This window comes from Dermacentor silvarum, chromosome 5 (assembly GCF_013339745.2).
Source record: "Dermacentor silvarum isolate Dsil-2018 chromosome 5, BIME_Dsil_1.4, whole genome shotgun sequence".
In the NCBI taxonomy this organism is placed as follows: Eukaryota; Metazoa; Arthropoda; class Arachnida; order Ixodida; family Ixodidae; genus Dermacentor; species Dermacentor silvarum.
Genome location: NC_051158.1, coordinates 119,346,526 through 119,369,005, shown reverse-complemented (window position 1 = coordinate 119,369,005; position 22,480 = coordinate 119,346,526). Strand labels below are relative to the sequence as shown.

At 50.5% G+C, this 22,480-nt stretch overlaps 1 protein-coding gene across 2 annotated transcripts in view; it reads left to right on the top strand.

Moving 5' to 3' along the window:
• Positions 1-22,089, top strand: part of LOC119453747 (monocarboxylate transporter 12) — a 125,619-nt gene extending 103,530 nt beyond the window's left edge. The window contains exons 4-5 of one of the 2 annotated variants that reach the window (XM_049668412.1): positions 18,262-18,294; positions 21,034-22,089. In XM_049668412.1, the coding sequence (XP_049524369.1) occupies positions 18,262-18,294; positions 21,034-21,227 (227 nt within the window). In that variant the 3' untranslated portion in view covers positions 21,228-22,089. The remainder of the gene's footprint in view (positions 1-18,261; positions 18,295-21,033) is intronic. The other variant, XM_049668411.1, reaches the window with a different exon arrangement.
• The last annotated feature ends 391 nt before the right edge of the window (positions 22,090-22,480 follow it).

Here is a 22,480-nt window from a genome sequence, read left to right as displayed (position 1 = left end):
GAGAGCGCCCCCATAGCGAGGAGGAGACGTCTTGCGCGAGCGCGGTGACATTGCCCCTCTGCGCATGGCTGTCGTCTGCTACTGGGCGCGGGGGGGGGGGGAGCAAGCGGCAGCAGAAGGGAAATATCCTGCGCATGGTCCTCGGCGGCGTCGTCTGCCAGCAGCGTCGTCGTGGTGGCGTCTGCTAGGGACTGGGGCAGCCGCGAAGGAGACTCTGGGGGGGAACTTAAGCGGCTGGTCGAGCTGCTAGCCGTGCTGGTCATCGCCGAGCTGTCCCCCGTGGATCTAGCCACCGTAGCATCGCTGAGGGCACCGCTGGTGTCTGCGTCGGTGGCAAACTTGGTGGTAGTCGAGGAGTTGTCGTAGTAGCTCGTGTCCGAGCTTGACCCCTCGGTGCTCGGCTCCGAAGTTGGCGACTGCGTCGTGTTCCCCGCTGGGCTGCTCACGTAAGGCGGCGGGCATCGTGAGAGAGGCGCCAGCAGGAGGAAGGGCACCACCAGAGTCGTGATCATGCTGGCCCCGGCTGGGGGAGATGGGACGACATGGTCGTCCTCGGCGCCGTTGTCGGGGGCCGCCATGGCGTCGCGTTCAGGGCGGCCGCGTCGACCACGCTGTGAAGGAGGTGCAGTGGCGTTCCGGATTGCCCCGGATCTCAGGAACCGCGGGGAATATCCGTCGCTTGGCTGGAGAGCCATCAAGGCAAAGGCATGCCGACGAGCTGTTACGTTTGGCCGAGTTGGGTTCCAAGCCGGGAGAAGAAGACGCCGGGAGAAGGAAGAACGTACTTTTAATGCGGTATGCTTGCCGAAAGTAGGTGTACAAAAGAGGCCGCCAACGGCGTGATTCGCAGTCCTTTATAAAGGAACGCCGTGATCAAAGGGCGAGGGAAAACATCAGCGCACATGCGCGAAACAGATTATCGTCCGGAACAGTTGAGCCAGACTTGGGCGCCGGCTGATAAGCGGTGCGCGAACGCAACAGCCCCTCCCCACGGAAGGGCACCAAGGGGGTAAAGAAGGCTTCACACGCACTGGTTTTTGCGAAAGGTTCGTCGAAGACTTCGATGTAACGGCACTTTCGGTGATTTTCACCAGTTCAGCCGGCTGCGCGCTTGATGGGCAGGTCCGAGGTGCACAGAAGCGCCAAAGTACTTGGCGACCGATGTTCAAGGATCCGGCGAAGTGACGTCTGACCGTCCGAGGACAGATGACTCGGTGCTCGGTTTTCAAGTCGAAGGATGCGTCTGTCGAGAACCGAGGGGTCGCAGCGGAGCGCCAGAACAAGAGGACCAGCTCAGCAGGCTTTCAGAACGGACTAGCGCGTGCCGTGCTTGCGCCGCTGGCACGCGCCGCCCAACTTTATTTTTCTCGTCTGTCGCAGCCGGCCCCAAGGCGCCGGCCGAGAACGCTGACCTTAGCGTTCGCGCTTAGCAGCGTCGGTGGGCGCTACAAGGCCCCCCGCCTAGACGGAACGGCGAAATGGACTCGTCGACGAGGCAGAGATGGGGCTGTCTTGGTGTCGAGCATATCGACGGGTGCGCCAGCGACATCCGCGGGGAGCTCCCTGGGAGGCGTTTCGACGTAGGCTGGTTTGAGGCGGTCCAGCGAAACGACTTCTTCGCGGCCATTCATTAGGATGGTGGCGGACTTCTGCGTCTTGTGGAGGACACGGTATGGTCCGTCGTAGGAGGGTGTAAGAGGCGCCTTGATAGCGTCTCGTCGGAGGAAGACGTGGGACGAGGACTCAAGGTCCGGGTGGACAAAGATGCTGTGGTCCGATGACCGAGGTGGTACGGGGCGCAGGTGCTGAATGCAGTACTGTAGGCGTTGGAGGTACTGTAGCGGCTGGGGCGAGGGGGCCGAAGAAACGAACAAGTCTCCAGGAAGCCGCAGGGGTGCACCGTAGACGAGTTCGGCCGCTGAACAGCCAAGGTCGCGACGAAGGACGGCACGTAGGCCGAGAAGCACCATAGGAAGGTGGTCGACCCAGTGCTCTCGATCCAGGCGCGCAGTGAGTGCAGCCTTGAGCTGGCGATGGAGCCGCTCAACCATGCCGTTGGCACAGGGATGATATGCAGTGGTACGGCAGTGCTTAGTGCCAAGCAGGCGGTTGAGTGAAGTGAAAAGTGTGCAGTCAAATTGCCGGCCGCGATCAGTTGTCACGATGCTGGGGCAGCCGAAGCGGGAAACCCATGCTGAAACGAAGGCTTTGGCGACCGTTTCTGCAGTGATGTCCGGAATGGGCACGGCTTCGGGCCAACGGGTGAAGCGGTCGATCATTGTCAGAATGTAGCGACAGCCGTGAGAGTGAGGAAGTGGTCCCACCAAATCAAGATGGACGTGGTCAAAACGGCAGCCAGGGGGCAAGAACGACTGTGTTGGAGTCTTCGTGTGGTGGGTCACTTTGGCGGTTTGGCATGCGAGGCATGAGCGGGCCCACTGGCGAACATCGGTGTTGATGCTTGGCCAGACATACCGCTGTGTAACGAGGCGCTGCGTGGCTCGGACGCTGGGATGGCAGATGTCATGAAGTGATTGGAACACCGCACGACGGAAGGCAGTCGGAATGAAGGGGCGAGGTGTAGCCGCTGACATGTCGCACCAGAGGGAGCCAAGCACAAACGGGTGAGGAACGAGTTGTAGACGGAGGGAACGGGGATGGTCACGATGCGCTTGCAGCTCGGGGTCTTCCATCTGCGCACGAGCTAGACCCTCCCAATCCACAGTCGATGTAGAAGTGCCGAGGGAGGTGATGCGTGAAAGTGCGTCAGCTGCCTCGTTGTCGGTGCCTTTGATGTGCCGGATATCCGTGGTGAACTCCGATATATAGGCCAGTTGACGAATTTCACGTGCGACGTACTAGGAAGAGTTTGTATGGAAGACATACACCAGAGGCTTATGATCAGTTAGAATATAGAATGGCTGGCCCTCCAAGAAGTGCCGAAAGTGCTGGATGGTGGAGTAGATGGCGAGCAGCTCGCGGCCAAAAACGCTGTAGCGAGTCTCGGCAGGTTGGAGCTTCCGAGAGAAGAAACCCAGTGGGCGCCACTCGGAGTTGATTTTCTGCTGGAGAACAGCGCCAATGGCCACACTGGAAGCATCCACCATGATGCGGGTTGGCACGTTAGTTCTCGGGTGTACGAGAAGTACCGCATCGGCAACGGCTTGTTTAGCAGCCTTGAAAGCAGCGTCAGCTTCGGGAGACCAGGAAATCGCAGAGGAGGAGCCCTTGGTCGTGCGAAGAAGGTTAGTCAGTGGGTGTAGAAGCTCAGCGCAGTGCGGAATGAAACGTCGGGAGAAATTCACTAGGCCGAGGAACTCACGCAGCTGGCGTAGGGTAGTGGGTGCTGGGAAGTCTTTCACGGCCTGGACGTGAGAGGGCAACGGACGAATTCCCAGCTCCGAGATGTGGTGGCCCAGAAACTCGAGCTCGGAAGATCCAAATACGCATTTCTGGGGGTTGACAACCAGGCCAAATTGTTGAAGGCGTTGAAAGAGTTCCCGGAGGTGACGCTCATGATCTTGTGGATTGGGACTCGCGACGAGGATGTCGTCGATGTAGGCAAATACAGCCGGGAGGCCGCGCGTTACCTCGGCAATGAATCGTTGGAACGTTTGAGCTGCGTTGCGTAGGCCAAAGGGCATGCGCACAAACTCAAACAGGCCGAAGGGTGTAGTAATGGCTGTCTTCGGGATATCGGCCGGCTCAACGGGGATTTGGTGATAGGCCTTGACAAGGTCCACCTTACTAAAGATTTTGCATCCCTCCAAATGGCCTGTAAAATCTTGGATGTGTGGAAGGGGGTAGCTATCGTGGACAGTGTGAGCGTTGAGCGCCCGGTAGTCACCGCACGGACGCCAGTCACCCGGTTCTTTCTTGGGCACCAGATGAAGCGGGGAGGCCCAACTGCTGGACGACGGGCGAATAATACCTAGCTGGAGCATGTGCTCGAATTCCCGTTTAGCAACGTCCAGACGCTCACCGAAGAGGCGGCGCGGACGGGCTGCGACAGGTGGACCACGTGTGACAATGTGGTGGGTGACGCTGTGCTTGGGAGCCTGATTTAAATTGCAGGGCCTTGTCACCTCAGGGAAGTCTTCGAGGATACGAGCATACGGGCATGTTAGGATCAGCGTGCGGATGCCGGTGGGAGCGACAGCCGACAGAACGCCAGGGATCGAGAGGCGCGTCTTGCTGTCAATCAGGCGATGGCGGCGCATGCTGACGTCAAGGTCGAAATGAGTCAGGAAGTCGGAACCGAGGATAGGCTGATGGACGTCGGCTACGATGAAGACCCACCGGAATGTGCGCCGCAGGCCTAGGTCGAGAGTGAGGGACCGCAGACCATACGTGGCGATGGAAGTAGAGTTTGCCGCGCGGAGTGTAGGTCCAGGTGACTTAAAAGCGCGGTCACGCGTGGAGGACGGCAGTACACTGACCTCGGCACCCGTGTCTACAAGGAACCGCAGGCCGGAAATGCGATCCATGACGATGAAAAGGCGGCCGGGTTGTAAGGCGAGGTCACATGCCGCCGTCAGTGATCTCGCGGAGCGTTTCCCGACCATTCGCAAGGGGACTTGCACTGACGGGCGCGGTGCTGGAAAGTGCGATGGTACCAGCAGATAGGCGAGCGTCGAGGACTGCGCGAGCGGCGACCGGTCGAGGAAGAAGGACGGCGGTTGGGACATGAGGTGGAGCCGCGCTCGTCATGGGAGGACGTCCGAAGGGCGTCGATGGAAACGGCGAGCTGGTCGATCCGGGACTCTAAGCGGGCCATGGTCGAGGACTGTGGCGTTGAAGAGAGGGCGGCGACTGAAGGAGAAGTCGCGTCGTGGATTCGATCAGCGAGCCGGGCGAGGCGGTCGAGGGTCAAGTCCTCTGTAGCGGCCAAGACAAGGCGGGTGGACTGTGGTAAGCGCTGCAGGAAGAGCTCCCTCAACAGCGCACTGTTCGAGTCGACGTTTCTTGTGCCCAGGAGCTGTCGCATGCTGTTGAGCAGCTGGGAAGGGCGGCGATCTCCAAGGTCCTCGGAGGTAAGCAGCTGCTGGATGCGCGCGCTCTCAGACGCCGTGGTACGTTCTAAAATGCTCTGCTTCAGTTGCTGGTATGGGGCATCACTCAAAGGTGCAGCGATAACGTCCGCCACTTCCTGAGCCACCTCAGGAGACAGGTTGCAAAGCAAGTGGCGAAACCGCGAAGTCTCCGAGGTGATGTTGTGCAGATCGAAGGTGGCTTCGACCTGGGCGAACCAAACCTGCGGGTTGTGGCGCCAGAACGTGGGCAGGCAGAGCTGTAGAGCTGTGACGTCCCGTGGGCGCGAGGTAGCTTCAGGCGGGAGGTTGCCTGAGGGCGGGAGGTTGCTGGGGTCGGTCATCTCTTAGGCCGGAGTCACCACTGTCGAGAACCGAGGGGTCGCAGCGGAGCGCCAGAACAAGAGGACCAGCTCAGCAGGCTTTCAGAACGGACTAGCGCGTGCCGTGCTTGCGCCGCTGGCACGCGCCGCCCAACTTTATTTTAACACGAAAGTGTTTTATGCCGGGGTCCACCAAGACTTCACTGACGTATTTCCGTCACGGAAATACGTCACACGAACATACACGAACATAATACAAAGAAAGAAACCAGAAGAAAAAGTTCCACAAACATTCAAAATTTGGAAATCGAACCCACGACATCTCGGTCCGCGACGATAGATCGCCGAGCGTTTAACCCATTGCGCCACAAACGCATTTGCAGAGAGCTACACAGACGCGCCTTATATATCTAACACTCCTCCGTGTACCCGCGCTCTTGCTCGGGGCGGTGCCGCCGCCTACGAGCAGAAAAGAGAAGTACTGCATTATGACACTAACGCGCACCGACAGTGAACGCTTCGGTTGTCTCAGCACTACGACGCCTCGATGCCAGCATTCGAAGGGACGCTGGCATCAAGAAGCACTACCAACGCGTTCTCGCAGAAGCACTACTAGGTGGCGTTCACCGTACTCAGCACAGCGGAGCGTGGCCTCCGCAATTAGCTCTGAAAATGTTTCTGAAGTTGATCGCGGAGGCTGCAATTACGACGCGCTGTACGCGCTGATTTGACTCGGTGACGATTCAGTTACGTGCTTTGTCTTGCGCGTTGTATTAGTGTGTCAGTTACGTGCTTCGTCTTTCGCGTTGTGCTAGCGTGTGCAGCGTAGTGCAGCTTCCATATGCACGACGGTTGCTCATGGTCATCGACGTTGGTAGTCGTGATGGAGGAGACGTGCCACCAGGCGTCAGCGTGGGTGCATCAACGCCTAAGGGCGCTTTAGCCACAAAACACCAATAGACATTATATATCAATGTGCAATAAACATTACACTACTTCTGTGAAGACACGTTTCACTTTCGTGTTCTATACCGATTCCTATATAAGAGGGATCAACCACATTTTTTCTCGTCTGTCGCAGCCGGCCCCAAGGCGCCGGCCGAGAACGCTGACCTTAGCGTTCGCGCTTAGCAGCGTCGGTGGGCGCTACACGTCCTTTACGGACGCGCGCAGGGTCCGGTGGTCTCTCAGGCCGATGTGCGGAAATGTGGAGTGCATGGCGTGGCAGGAAACTGCAGGCGACGCCGAGGGCACGAATCCCGGGCCAGGGTCCTGTGCATAGGCGATACAGCAAGCACCGCCGCAAACACCGCAAACAACTGCCGAGTGCGGCCAGGCTAGACCCTCATACGCAGAGTGTTTTGGAAACCTTCCAATCGGAACAAAATTGGCTGTCGAGGACTTGCGACAGTTACGGTTCTATGCGAATACTGAATCAAGGCTTTGGTGCCACTAGGCCGAACGGCGCCGAGGGAGAGAAAGCCCTGCTGAGACCATCTTCACTTGCGTGCAGCGATCCTCTCTTATGTTTAACCGTAAACGCGTACGGTTGCAAACTGAGGCTCCAACGTAACAACCTGCCATTTTTGTTGGACATCTGTTGAAGCCACGTGAGCGGACGATGATCTGTAATGAAAATGAATTCTGCTCCAGCCAAATAACAGGAAAGTTTTTCTACAGCCCAAACGAGGCACGCGCATTCCTTTTCTATGGTACTGTAAGCTTGTTCACGAGCAGACAGCTTTCGGCTGGCATACAAAATGGCATGCTCATGCCCGTGCTCGTCTTCCTGACTCAAAACTACACCTATCCCTTTTTCGCTTGCGTCACAGTGCACAAGAAAATGTTTCGAGTGGTCTGGACTCGCCAGGACGGGCTTTGCGGTGAGAGCTACCTTCAAAGAATTAAAGACCGCTTGTTTTGCTTCGTCCCATTGCACACCGTGTAGGAGCGTCTTTTTTCAGCGAGTCTGTAAGGGGGCTAGCAACCTGCGAGAAACACTTGATATAGTGTTGCTAGTAGCCTACCATCCCTAAGAAAGTACAGAGCTCAGTTTTCGTTTTCGGCTGAGGGAATTCCTTGATTGGCAGAACCTTTAAATCAAGTGGACTTCGATGTCCTTGACCTAATCTGTGACCTTGGTAGCAGACTTCTGAGCGACCTAACTTGCACTTCTGGGCTTTTAAAGTTAGGCCAGCCTTGCCAAGGAGACTTAGAACCTCCTGCAAATGGTTCACGTGCTCCAGCCGAGTATTTGAGAATACTGCGATGTCGTCGAGATACGGTAGTGCGAATGCCTCCGCTCCAGCTAGCACTTGATTCATGAGTCTCGAAAAGGCGAAGGGGGCATTTTTAAGACCGAAGGGAAGAACCAAAGGCCGGAAGGTGCCGAAAGGCGTCACGAAGGCAGCCAATTCACTCGCTCGCTCTGTTAGCGGCACTTGCCAGTACCCCCGCACTAAATCGAGCGTAGTAATAAACTTAGCTTTGCTCACCTTTTCAAGACAGTCTTCTATGTGCGGTAAGGGATACACTTTGGTAACAGTTACAGAGTTAAGCTTACGGTAATCGATACACGGCCGCGGTTCTTTACCGTTAGTTTCTACAATTATCATTGGGGACATGAAGCTTCCTTCACCTCGTTCGGCTACTTTAAGCTCTAGCATCTGATCAACTGCCTCCCTCATCAATTTTTCATGGCGCGGTGAACATCTGTAAGCTTCACATCGCCTGTTGTGCAACGTTGGGTTGTTCGCTTCTGGTGTAAGCGCAACATCATGAGTCGTCAGAGTGGTCAGACCGGGTACCTTTGAGAACACGTGTCTGTGCTCAGCTATCAAATTTGTTAAATCGTCAAGCTGGCTTTCACTTAGAGCAGCACTGTCTGCTGTCAAATTAAGGATTTCATCCACAGAAAAACAAGTCATGTCATGGGGAATGTCAGGAAGTTCAGCTTCTACTTCTTCAGGTTGATTTAAGACCAAGTTCACAACCGGGACACGTTCTACATAGGGCTTCATGAGGTTGCTGTGATAGATACGTATTTCTTTCCTACGACCTGGCAGTTTAACAACGTAAGTTGTGTCTGAAAGTTTGTGTTGTATCGTACCGGGGCCTTCCCAGTGTACCTCAAACTTGTTAGCTTTAGAAGTACACAACATAAGCACCTTTTGCCCTTCGTGAAACTGGCGCACACTGCTGTTTTTGTCCTATCGTTTTTTTGCTTTCGTCTGAGCTTCAGGCATATTAGCTTCCACTAGAGCCTGCGTGTCGTACAGGCGCTGCAGTAAGTTGCAAACGTACTCGACTACAGTCGGGTCGCTACCCTTCTCTTCCCAGTTTTCACTAACTAGCCTAAGCGGGGAGCGCAGCGCCCTCCCGTACACGAGCTCCGCTGGGCTAAAACCTGTCGATTCATGTGCCACCGAACGTAAGGCAAAGAGCATAACTGGTAATGCGGCGTCCCATTCTTTTTTTTTCTCATAGCACAGAGCCCGCAATACCCGCTTCATTACAGAATGAACCCTCTCTACACTGTTGCTTTGCGGATGTTGAATAGAGCTGTGGTGTATCTTTATACCGCACCTGTTAAGAAAGGTGGTTGTTAACTCGCTTGTGAAGACACTGCCGAGATCCGACTGTATTTCATTCGGAAAATCCACGCGGGAAAATATCAAAAGGAGGGCGTCTATTATATCTGCTGATGTAAGACAGCGCAGCGGCATTGCCTCAGGAAATTTAGTTGCAGGGCACACCATCGTTAAAAGATATTTACATCCCGACTTCGTCACTGGCAAGGGCCCCACAATGTCAACTACGACTCGACGAAACGGCTCAGTAATAATAGGAACTGCAGTCATAGGGGCCTTGTGTTTCTCGTGTGGTCTCGCAGTTCGCTGACAAACGTCACAACTACGAACAAACTCCTCCACATCTTTAAAACAGCCTGGCCAGTAATACTCGCTTAGCAGCCTCGCCTTTGTCTTGGTAATTCCGAGATGACCAGCCCAGCCTGCCCGATGGGAAAGTTCCAGTATGTTCTCGTGGTACTTTAGAGGGACCACGATTTGGTCCGCGCTTGCGCCTTTCTTGCCCCGAAACTCGCGGTACAAAACGCCATTTCTTTCATAGAACGAGCCACTGCCTGCACCTTGCTTTGCGACGCTTTGACGGCATTTTGTCAAGGTTAAATCTGTTTTCTGTTCTTCGAGGAACGTGGCTTTGTCGACGGAAGATAACGCCTGAAAATCGCAACTCGTGGGTGGAATGAAACACGGTGCCTGTTCGCCTTCCTCGTGGGCGGATTCATGCGTGTCTGAGCTTGCCTCATCGCCATTATCTGATTGACCCCGTTTTTGATCCTCGGCACTGACAACATAGGGAAAGTAATTCAACAAGAGGGGACACTCCCATAGGGCCCAGCGGCCGAATCGACTGCAGCGTGCCAAGCGGTCGGTGTCAATCACTTACATCACTTCCGGTTTCGGGCGCGCGTATTTTGAACGCAAGCTAGCACGCCGGCTGCGCCCTCCCCGCCCCCCCCCCCCCCCCCTTTTTTTTTTTCTTTTTTGCTCTTCGTGCAGAATCGGTTTATTATTTAGTAAAAACGATTGCCAACGATCTCGTAAAGTCCCATCGAATCTGTGCCACGTGCAATTTCACAAAGTAGACGCAAGACCTTTTGTGCAATGAGAAATATTTATTTCGCTCTTTATAAAAACTCGTTCCGCGCTTTTTGTGCGTTCATACAACGTTGTGACACCAGCAGGTAAGGCAGTAGTTCCTGTATGAAGCTCCACCGGATGGCACCAGCTGAAAAAAAAGTAAATTACAAGCATGTTACATTTGCAAGCACGTAACAGCATGTTGCAAGCATCAGTCAATTTGGTATTTAGACATAGGAATACTGCGTGTAGAGGCGAAACGTGCGAAAGCGGTGAATGGGCGGCATTACAAACAAAAGCAATTCGCTTTTACATACATGGCGTAGAAAATACCCGACTCCTCCCAAACATATATGAAAACATCTGATTTCCAAGCGTTCCCCCATTTCCGGGCATTTCCTGCACTTTGGCAGCACAAATACACGAGCGACTTCGCATTTCCAAAACTTGGCCTCGGGCGACGCGACGGTACGCTACATACATAGAGACGGACGTAACAGGCACTCAAGACAAATGCGTGGGTGCAATGCCTTTTTTTCAGTCCTTTAGAAGACGTAACTTTCGAATTACAAGTTTTTGGTATGTTCGTCGTTCGCGCGTTGTGCCGGCGCCAGCAGCACACCCCATGTTATCACTCTTGGCAATCGCCCATCGCGTTTTCAACAGGCGTGAGTACCGAAAGAAGGTATATGTTGTTGCGGAGCCACAAAAAACGTCACAGACTTGTCCCTCTAAGATTCATTACACGCCAAAGTAACTTTATCACCACGGCCGAGCTGCTTATCGCTAACTGCGTCACAGCGCGCTCTGCGGCCAGCGTGCTTCAAAAGTACCCCAGAAAGTAACGAAATTACTTTTCAGTAACGTCTGGCGTCAGAGAAAGCGACACAAACTTCTCCTAGCAAGATGCACTAGACTACACACCACGGCTGAGTTCTCGCTAACTGCGACATGGCGCCCTGTGCGGCCAGTGTGGCTCAAAAACCCGAAATAAGTTACAATAGTTCCATAGGAAGCGTCGGAAACATGTCTCAGCACGATTCATTAACTCAAATTAACTGCGCCAGGATGGCCGAGCTGTTTTTCGCTAACTGCGTCTTAAGTCTCGGTCCCGTGCCGTAAGCCTAATTGCGTCGTAGACTGTGAAACAAGATTTCTCACCTTGCCGTAGTCCAATGGTGCAGTGGTGTCTTGTCCCTGTGCAGAAGAAACGCAAGAATACGCCGAGAGCCCAATAAACCAGGTTACATTTAAAAAAGGAAAAAAGGAGGAGACAGACGGGTCGCCGCGCGCGAGCGCTCAAACGCGAGCGCAGCCATCCTCGCTGGCTTCGGGGATTGTCTGGCGGATGACGCATGTATCTGGCGCGTCATTGACCTGTGGCAAGGTAAGGCAAGGAAAATAAGTCGCAAAGCGTAAGTTCATTTACACGCAAAACGTTTTAGTTTTCGCGGCAAAGAATTTAAAAAATAAATGAATGCCTGTTAACTTAAGTTCACTTTCTTTTTTTTTCGATGCTCGCGGCAGCTAACGTTCGGTGTCAAAAGTATAGCGTGACGTATGGTGACGTGTTTCCTGTTGCCAGTTTTTGCCGAGTGTCCCCTCTTGTTGAATTTCTTTCTCTATGCTGACAACGCGTGACGACGGCTCTTGGTGAGCGGCAGTTTCTTTCGCCATCGACCTCGTGACAACCATTACAGGGTTCATATCAAGTGTGACGCCTGCATTCAGCAATTCTTTTGCCGTTCTGTTTGATAGCAAATATGGACACTGAGGCATGACGCTATCCGAGACAGCTGCATCGGTCTTAATTTCACCGAACGCACCTTTTAATGTTACGTTTGCTACTGGTAAGCTCAGAGTGCCTTCTTCCAAGGCTTGCCTTAAGCACACGTAATCACCTGTGAAGTCACCAGAATTTACTAGGGAAGAGTGCACCACGTCATACGTTGCACCTGTGTCGCGCAAGACCTTACATTCTCGGCCGTTAACTTCCATGTCATGTAGGTAAGGTTGCAGCAAATCCTCGTCCTGCCCCATAACGAACTGTATCGGCGATACCTTTGGAACGCGACACCCTGCAGCTATGTGTCCTGGTTTCTGGCATTTAAAGCACACGATAGGCTTCCGCGCCTCAAAATATTGGTTTAACTGAATCCAAAGCTTCCTGCTTTGTGGTATTGTTATCTTTCTTCTCAGATTTTCTAAATGCCTTCTGCTCTTCTGTAGAGGCTCGCGCGCCTCGCATGTTTCTGCGTCAAAAGAACGGTGTTTTGCGCAGTAGTCATCTGCATAATCTGCTGCCTTGCGGGCCGTCCTCACATCTGGCTTATCGAGAATCCATTCCCTCAGTTTTCCTGGAAGCGTCGAGCAAAATTGCTCTAGGCAGATTTCCTCAAACATTTTTGCCTTGTCCTCGAACGCGTCAGCACCTTTTAGCCAATTTTCTTGGAAGCTTGCTAGCCTGTACGCGGAAATCTGAGTAGCTTTCGTTCGGCTTCTTAACCGATTTCCTAAACTTAAGCCGGAAAGCTTCAGGCGACAACTTGTACTTTGCTAAGAAGGCCCTTTTTACGTCCTGGTAACATTCCGCTTCTTCGGTATTTAACCTAGCTAGAATTTCTGCGGCTTCCGCCGGCAACAAACTCAGAAGTCTTTGAGGCCAGGACGTCAGCGCAAAGCCCATTCTTGTGCAAGTGCGTTCAAAGTTTGTCAAAAAGAGCCCCAATTCACTACCAATAACAAAAGGCTGAAGAAAACCTCTCATGTCATAATTGACGGCACTCGGCTCTGCCTCAGTGGTCAGAGACCGCTTTAGCTGCTCCAATTGGCATTGTTTTAGTTCCTCCTCTCTTTCTCTCACTTTGCGTTTACTCTGCACTTCATCAACTGCTTCAGAAATTTCGTCGGCACTCGCCCCACAGGCTGAAATTTTGCCCACAATTTCGGGTTTCCGAATAGCTTTGCTAAGCTCTAAGCCGAGCTCGTCTGCTACGGCCAACAAATCTAGCTTTAGCAAGCTAATCAAATCCATGTTCACTACCGTAATTGTGACAGAAGTCCTCTAAGCCGCCTTTCCTATTTCCCTCACTGGAAATTATAACACTCGGCGTACCAGAGTACAAAGCCAAAGCCTCACCGACTGCTGCCGCAGCGCTCCCGGGGGTCCGCCATCTCACCGCTGCCACTAGCTGTTACGTTTGGCCGGTTTAGGTTCCAAGCCGGGAGAAGATGACGCTGGGAAAAGGAAGAACGTACTTTTAATGCGGTATGCATTACCAAAAGTAGGTGTACAAAAGAAGCCGCCAACGGCGTGATCCGCAGTCCTTTATAGAGGAACGCCGTGATCAAAGGGCGAGGGAAAACATCAGCGCACATGCGCGAAACAGATTATCGTCCGGAACAGATGAGCCAGACTTGGGCGCCGGCTGATAAGCGGTGCGCGAACGCAACAGCGCCTACTCCCTAGGGAGCCCTAGAAAGGGCTACGCTCAAGAGCGCTGTCGTGGGAGCAGGACATGAGCGGGCATGGTGAGGCCTAGCCTTAAAGACTCGGGAGCAAAAAAAGAAAAAAAACGTGTCGACCCTTCGAGAGTCGAGCAGATTTTTTTTCGCACTGCAGTTGTACTATGATGTGTTGCCAAAAAGGCAGTATTTGCGTTACCTCTATTATAATTATTGCTTTGATGGGGTCAGCAAATGACTTCTCGCGTTACCGCGCCTTTTACAATCTTTTTTTATTTTTTGGGTACGTGTTTTGGCACCGAATCGCATCGATAAGGCAGCGTGAGCCCTCAGAATGTACTCGAGAATTTCGTTATCACTCGTCGACTGCTTGTCGTCGCACTGAGAACAGCAGCGGTTTTACAAGCGCGGCCCCTCTCATCCCTTACGCTACTTTCATTGTACCACTAACACGGGAGAAAAGGCTTGCGTGCAGTTAGCATACAACTTGTCTTCGTGTCACATCGTGCGAAACAAAGGTTGTGAGAGCCACAAGCGATAAAGCCCTTCTGAACTTGCCGGATGATGATCAGCCATTATAAGCGTTTCCTATGCAAGTGCCACAACTCAACCGTGAACATTGGACATATAGAAAGACCCTCTTCGACTAGCAGGCGTTAGTGACCGGGTGCGAAGCTGAAGTCCTCCAGCAATTGAAATACTCGTGCCTGCCAGTGTTTCGTGCTGCGAGAGTCATGGTGAGTGCACGCCGGCTGAAAGATGACCGTGTATTTGGAGTTGACTCTCGGTGGAGCTGGATCACCGCTTTTTTCTGTGCTTGGGTGCTGTTTCTGGCCATGGCGACGCCACGTATGGCCGGCATCTTCTTCTATGGAATAGTCGAGACATTTGGGGCGACCAGAGAAGAAGCTTCGTGGCCGGTGTCCCTGCCGGGTACTTTCACAGTTTTAGGAGGTACGCAAACCACAACAATTTTTTTTCTCAGCGCTTATCAGGAAATCGTTAGAACAATAGTTTCGTTGCATGCTCCGTAATAAACTTTGGTTGTACGTGGCTGACGGGGGTAGTTGGTTATTCATACTGATATTGATACACGCTGTGTAATAGTCGCTTGGTTTTAGATATTTAATTGTTTATGACCACAATATAGCGCAAAGGAACATACTTATTAAGGCTCTAATCTCAATGTTCGAAGATTTGCCTATGTTGAGCAACGCAGAGGCCTCAAAAGTGCCGCATGTTATGCTCTGCAATGAGGTTCACTACTCCGTCAAGGCTTAGCTCTATGGCGAGATGCAGTTCACGGGTTCGCGGACGAGGTAATCTTCCTTGGCAGGCGCTTAACGCAAAGTGTTTGTAGCCCTGAACATGGTAAGTAGCTGAGCACTCCATCGCTAAATGAGCAATTCCTTACAAATTTGTACATTTGCACACCAACTGAAAGTTCAAATGGGAGTATGTATTCTTGCATGGCATTGTCGCCTGTTTAGGTATGATGCAGACAGGTCATCTTTTGTCAATAAGGTGAGAATCACTCTTCTAAGAAGCTAGGCATGCTCTCACTGATAAATGGACTACTGTTGTGTTGCGTTTTTTTTTCTTCAATGCAGGTCCAATAGCTGGCTACCTTTGCCAGCGTTGCTCGTGCCGGGCTGTGCTGTTGTTCGGCTCGTGTTTGGGAGGAATTGTAGTCAGTTTATGCTACCTGGCTAATAATGTCCTTTTCGTCACCATTTTCTTTGGAATTCTTCACGGTAATAATACACTATTTACTTCATCATAATAGTACAATATTTTGTTCAATACAAAGCACTCATAGCAAATTGACTTTATAGTAGTCATTTCCTATATACTTGGCTCTACTATTCATTTATTTAATAATTAATGGTTAAACACAAAATAGTGACTTCAATTTCCGAATAAATATGCACTTCCAAATTGTTCACTGAGATGGTTACTTAGTTAAGCTGCTTTAACTGTGACGCAGAAACTCAAAGATGAGAAATTCCATACCATTCTGCCTTTGGAATTTAACATTTTCTGTTAATATTGTGAATATGATACGTCGAGGGGGCAGTGAGAGGGGACAGTGATCGTCAAGAGGGGGCAGTGATCGCAGCGATCCATAGCAGTCTATCTAGTCTAAGAATGGGTATACGATCGTCCGAATACAAGGATTTTCACTCCGTTGCTAATTACATCGAATTATTTTTCAACCAGTCACACTGAATATGGCGCTACCTGCCACAGTAGCCCAGTGGCTATGCAATTGAGCTGCTGAGCTCGAGGTCGCGGAATCGAGCGTGACCGCGGACGCCGCATGTCATTGGGGGCGTAATGCAAAAATGATGTGGTGCACGATAAAGGACGCCATGTGGTAAAAATTATTCCGGAGCCCCCAACTACGATGTGCCTGATAATCAGGTCGTAGTTTTGTGACGTACCACACCAGAACTGCTTTTTTTTGTTTTGCGACATTGAGCCTCGGGTAGTTTAGGTTATTCAATACGAGCTTTCCCCCTATAGCTAGCATTTCCTTGGGAAGTTGTCAGCAAGATTCAATCATTGTTATTCCTAGGTGTGGGAGACATTTGAATATTTTTAATAACCAATTGAATATAATCGTAATCAACTTGATCCTCGAATAGAAAATCACTATTCGCAATCGCAAATAGTTTTGGAATAGTATCCCAATGCTTGAAATTACCCCCTGTGCATAATTAAACGTGAAAGTACAGCAAAAATCAAACACTTTTCACCCTTCTAACTGCGTACATATCAAAAGGGAAGGTAAATAGACCATTGAGCTAGACTTTCACGGGTAAACACGAATCATTTGCATTCATGTTTCATTCAGACATGACATTCTGCAATGGGTATTATATGGTACTAGTTATTGACGTTTCAACTGTGTATTCTGAGAACAAATACAAGCAGCTTAAATGCAACATTATTTGATGTAATGGCGGCTGCATCGGCAACAAATAGTTCAACTAGAGAAAAGCAGCTTTTCGCGCTTTGCAGTCACTGAAATAAACGTTCATTCCCGTCTCAATTGCAAAAACGCGTTCTAATGATCTCAGAAGAGAGCCTTTTAAGAATTTATTTGGATAATGCGCAACCACGGGCGCTACGAAGAAATTTGATCATTTGCTTGTAATCCCTAATTTCAGGTTTTCATAAAGCGTACTTCATAATGTGCTGTGTAATGTCGGAAATTTGTTAATGTAGCTTGTACTGAGATAGCAGTTTTTGTTTACAGTAATTAGACAAAACGAGAGGTGTTTACTATTCGAAAACTATTCCAAATGTATTAGGAACGCTAAAAAATTCGATTCACTTTTTGCGCTATGGAATTCGTATTCGATTTGGTCTCAAAAATGTCTATACTCACACTCCTATACTTCACCTCACAAGTCGTTTGCGACGCTGTGGAATCTGCAGGAATTCTTATCCGATAGGAAGGCCGAATGCCTCAGGAGCTGGGTTCATCCACGTCACGTCGTCTACTCTGTACCTGCTTAATTCGCGCTATATGATGTGCATGCGCAAATTTCCTAACATGTCCTAACGCAAATGTCCTTACGTATCATGCACACAGAAAAACAAAAACAAAAAACATTTATTCCTACTAGTAGCCGCATGGTTCCACCTGGAAATATATTGTGTTCTCAAGCATATTGCCTGTGTACGCCTCGTACGATTGATAGCACTGCAAACGACTTGCGTATTGGAGTAGAGTTAACTGTGCTGATTTTCCCATATTTTATCTCGTTGCGCCTGTACTCATCGCCACATTTTCGCACCTAATCTCTGCTTCTTTTCTTGCAGGCACTGCATCTTCTGGCTTGTACGTTGCTTCCAACGTATTGCTTGCCCAGCATTTTGAGAAGCGAAGAGCGACAGCCAGCAGTCTAGTGTTTACAGTGTTCGGCTTCGACTCTGTCTTTATCACGCCACTCATCGAGTTCTTCCGAACGACGTATGGGATTCGTGGAGTGTTTCTTCTTTACGGAGCCATACTCCTGAATGCAATTCCAGCCGTTATCATTCTTAGAAGTCCACAGTGGATAACCAACTCGAAAATGGAAAGGAAAGTGGCAAGTACTGAGGAGGATCAAGCAAATGCAGCGTGCGCTTTGATTCAGCCAGTAAACGCTGATGTCAGCATGGTCAATACGATAGAAAGTGATGGTCCTTACACAAATCAACGTTCAAACGTTCAGCAGCAGGTAGCATTTTGTGCTAAACCGCACGAAAACTTGTCACGTGCCGGTCTGCTTCCACAAAAAAGCGCTGTTAAGCGGATGGAAGCCAAGAAGGCTCTACTAAATTTTACTCTCCCCACAGTGACACGGCAACTCTGCACAGTGACTTTCCTTATCTATGCACTGTCATTCTCAGCCATAATATTCACTGTGGGAATCTACACGATGATTACGGCAGACCTTGCCAGTGACCGAGGTCTGCATCCCTCGAGTGCGGTGTATTTTCTGCAAGCTTTATCGGCCGCTGACATCGCGTTTAGATCGGTAGTGGGTATCGCCATCGATTCGCGTACGTTGTCGTTAGAATCAATTATGCTGCTCGGGTATGTGGTGCAAGGACTAGCTTGCGAGTGGCTCGTCTGGGCAAATACATTACCGCAAATGGTTATCGCGTCTATCCTGGTGGGGGCCACGTACGGATCAAGAACGTGTCTGCAAGCGCCTGCTTTGGTCAAGGACTTTGGCATCGACACGTTACCGGTGGTTCTTGGGGGTGTGCTATTTTTCACAGGTGTGTCTCTTCTCCTCCGTCCACTACTGATCGGTAAGTAGCATTACAAGTGACGTTTTCTTCTGCTCAACATGTTGGCGTGTTTCTGCTCTCGTAGTTCAGACTTTAATTAAACGGTAGGTTAGAACGTCCCGCAACAGCAGAGTGGGTTAGTACGGAAGTCATAATACAGCGTTCTTTATGAATTTTTACCATGTGGTGTTCTTCAATGTGGACCCAAATTATGGAAGGCCAGTGTATTTTCAGTCCGCTCGTATTGGCAAGGGACGCTTTACCTCGAGCTCAGCAGCGGAGCGCCATAGACACGGAGCTACTTCAGTGGGTCAACAGCTGAACTAACCATGTCTAACCTTATCAGTGTAAGAGGGAAACATTAGACCACTTTCTACAGTGCCGCTTCGTACAAATAAAGGGTGTGCTGGTAAGCTGTTTTGCAATGTAATTTTTAGGTGTACATCAGTAGATGGGTTTATTCACCGTATGCTCAAATATATATATATATATATATATATATATATGGTAAGCGCACTTCACTCGAGAATGGGATAGCTGTAGGAGACGTATCAAAGTGCTGCGAATACTTATTTGCATGTTAACCCAGTTACTGTCACAGTGATTGTTCTCACACTGCACGCGAACCAGCTGCTTTATTCGTGTTAAAATGGCTGCCCCTTACGCGCAAGAGGGACAGCATTGTGCGGCTTAACTGCATAAATGGTGACGTGCTTTGTAAGATTGCACATGTGAAGCATTATGGTGAACGATAACCGCATCCTTGGCTCAGCTACAATCAAAACTGTTGAGGAAAATTATACAAATCGCGGGGGCCGCAAAAAAAGAAAGAAAATTTTCTCGCGAGCTCTACACATATCCACAAGTTTTCACGTACAATGAAGTGTTTTTGTAGGGAAATTCAAGTTCTATTTTTAACAATTGTCCTACAATGCTAAGATGCAACGAAAATCAAATATTCGTCAATATTCTCTCGCTCAAAGGGGCACCTGCGTTTCTTTCTCGCCTCGTCAAGCCCGGTCATGGCTGAATTCTCCCGAAAATTTACTACCTATACCCATCGCGGAGCAGATAGCATATTGCCGCGTCACCTTCACTATTAAAGCGAAGCTTTGTACCTCTACCAGCCAAAGGTTCTGTCGTATCCGCCGTTGTAATCAAAAAACGATCCCGACGAACCGCTAACAATTGCAGGTATAGCAGTATAGCTTACTTGAATTCAGGCATTCAGCGTACAACTAAGCACTCGTTTTCGCAAGAAAAACCACAAAAACAAGCTTCAAAGTGATGAGCCAACATGATGGATGATAAGGGCTGCGGGCAAACAACGGAAACAGGCTCGGCGCGGTCCGTAAGATTAGATTGCAGCTGTTGCAAAGCTTATGTAGCTGCTTGAAAGAGGGTTGACGTCATTCGAAACCCTTCCAGCCTAGTAACTGCTTCGGTTCATTTTCTAGACTACCCCACTATGGGGTAGTCTAGTAGTGTACATCACACCGATCATAAAGCAGTAGTGAACATTGTTGTGAAGTAAATAATAATAAAGGCCGTGGTTAAAGCTACGTTGTAGTGTGTGAAATATCAAGTGCGCCGCAGTCACCGTGAGGGTGGCGTAAAAAGCTTCGCTTTCCAACCACCTTCACAGGGTGGATTGGCGGGCAATTTTTTAGGGGCGAAGCTCCTTATAGCGGCACCCGTTCCGTCCCCGTCGTAGTAGTAGTAGTAGTGTGTAACCAGTCTGAGAAAAATGAGAAAAAATTCCGAAGTTGTGTCCGTAGCGCGGAATCGAACCAGGGACCCCTCGCTTCCGAGCGCGCGGCGTTAGCGCACTACGCCACGAAGCTTTTTTTTTCTTTATTCCCTTCTTTGCAACAATACATACACCCGTACAAATACAAAGCAGGTCACTTGGCGCTACACAATATTAACGCATAATTTGGCTAGACTGTGCTACTTTGAAAGGCCTTCAAAGAGGCCACCACAGACACCAAAACGTCAAGCTCCTGAATCCACTCTGGTGGTTCAATCATGTGCCTTAGGGCATCCCGGGTGTACGTAAGACTTTCAACTAGGTGTTGGCTTGCCGACCTTGCATCTACGCGGGCATTCCTGACATCCATGCGCGTTTTCCACACACTGTTCATACACAAAAGCATTATCATGTCAGCCGGCACTCCCTCTGACTACGCCACGAAGCGGACATGGACAAACGCACCACGATGGCTATAAATACCCAACATTAACGAAAGGCCGCGTTTCTAGCGCGTTTCTAACGCGTTTGTGCTAGCGCGTTACGGCCCGTGTAAGAAGCTGGTATAAGACGCTGTGGCCTCTTCACCTTACCTTTAACGCGTTTCGAACGCGCTGCCCAAAGCGGTGGCAAGTGAAGTTCAAGTCGAGGAGCGTTTACGAATACGGGGGGTATACTCTCTCAGCAGTCATGTGATGGCGTCGGCAAACGCGGTGCACGTTCCGGCATGTGTAAATGGCTGCGTAAGACGCTGTGGCCGCTCCCCCTTACTAGAGAGTACTGCACGTTTCTAACGCGTTTGTGCTAGCGTCCCCTTAAGCGGGAGATCCGATGATTCCCTCCGGAGCTTCGCCCACTCATCATCATTCACCTCGTGGATCTGCTGTCATTTTTTTCTTTTTCTTGTGGCTAACCGCGTATTTTTATTGTCAATAGCCTAAGTTTTAAATTCTGTATTCCTTATAATCTCTCTGTATTGTTATGTCTTGTTTTTGTTTACGAATTCGCAGGGCACTACAGAGACAATTATGGCGACTACACCGGATTGCTCCATATTATGGCAGCTCTCAATGGAGTCTTCGTGTGCATTTGGACATTGATGATCATCATTAAGAGGAGGGCAGTGACTACAGTGACACCTGAGACTGCACACGACACTCAATTTTCACAGAGTTCAGCGAACAAAAATGGCAGCCTTGCATAATGGGCACTTCCAAAGGTGCCCAGCGGCCAAAGGACAACTTTCTCGCCAACTCCTTATAGTAACTGTAGCTCTTCGAACGCACAGGTGCTTGCACTAGCAAGAATACCTTAAATAGTGACGTGCGCAGAAGCAACTGGTTGCCTAATTGTTTTCAAATAGCAGGAGAAGTGAGTCAGGCAAAGAAAAGTTTGGGAAGTGATAACAGAGTTTAATGCTGCGCTCAAACTCCCCCGATGGTGTTCTTACTAGACACCGATGCAGCCTGTTAGTGCAACTCAGCAGGCCAGCCAATGACTGTTAGACAAACAGATCCTAGCCAGCTGTCAGGCGTCTTGAAACGCTGCCCTAATGAGGAGCGCCTCTAGTGGCGTTGAAGGCGTTACACCTCTCTGGAGCACGGGATGAGAACGGTGGAAAACCCTCGGTCTTATGCAGCGCCCACTTAAATATTCGATAACATTTGCTTGACGTATACTGTCTGCTCTCCTCAGACCAGTGCATACAAACATCAACTCCGCAAGAACGCTAGCGCGCTTATGCTCAAAACTCTCACGAACACAATGCTCACACAACGCACACACAATGCACACACAGCTTATGCATACAACGCTCATGCCTGCCGCTAAAGGCGGAATTCTGCCCTGGCTCCGCTACCAAGTCGGTTGAGCGGTTCGTTGGCGGTGCATCCACTTCGCTTCATTGTTGGTGCAGACAAACGTACTCCGCACCTTCGGAGACCCTCAGCCCTCCGTGCGTGAGCGCAGCACCACCTAGAGAGTCTTTGGGTGATGTTGGCGAGTGGCGCATGCGCTATCATAGCAGCACATCACGACATGGCCGATGGCAGCACAGACGGCGGGAACACACGTCGAGCGTCTGCATATTTGCTACCGCAATAAAATAATGTTAGAAGACTTCAACGATTTCATCGGCTAGGAACTCATTTACTGCGACTGCAGTGTTCTCCTACCGTGAAGGCCACCACGTTATTATTCCGAATAGCATTACTTGCCTACTTCAGCCTATCTATCTATCTAGCCTCTTAAGCCGACCCAGTAACCCATGTTGTCTACCTGCTTGAGCCGCTATGGATGTGCTCATGGTCGTGATGCCTTCGTGGTCATCCATTGTCATCAGTCTAGCCTCGCGATCTTTCTCTCGTCATGCTGTCGTCTTCACGCCTTATACCCCAGCCGAGTCCCCTAAGTTGTCTAATTGCTTGGGTCAATAGATATGGGCTTGTGGCGTCGTGG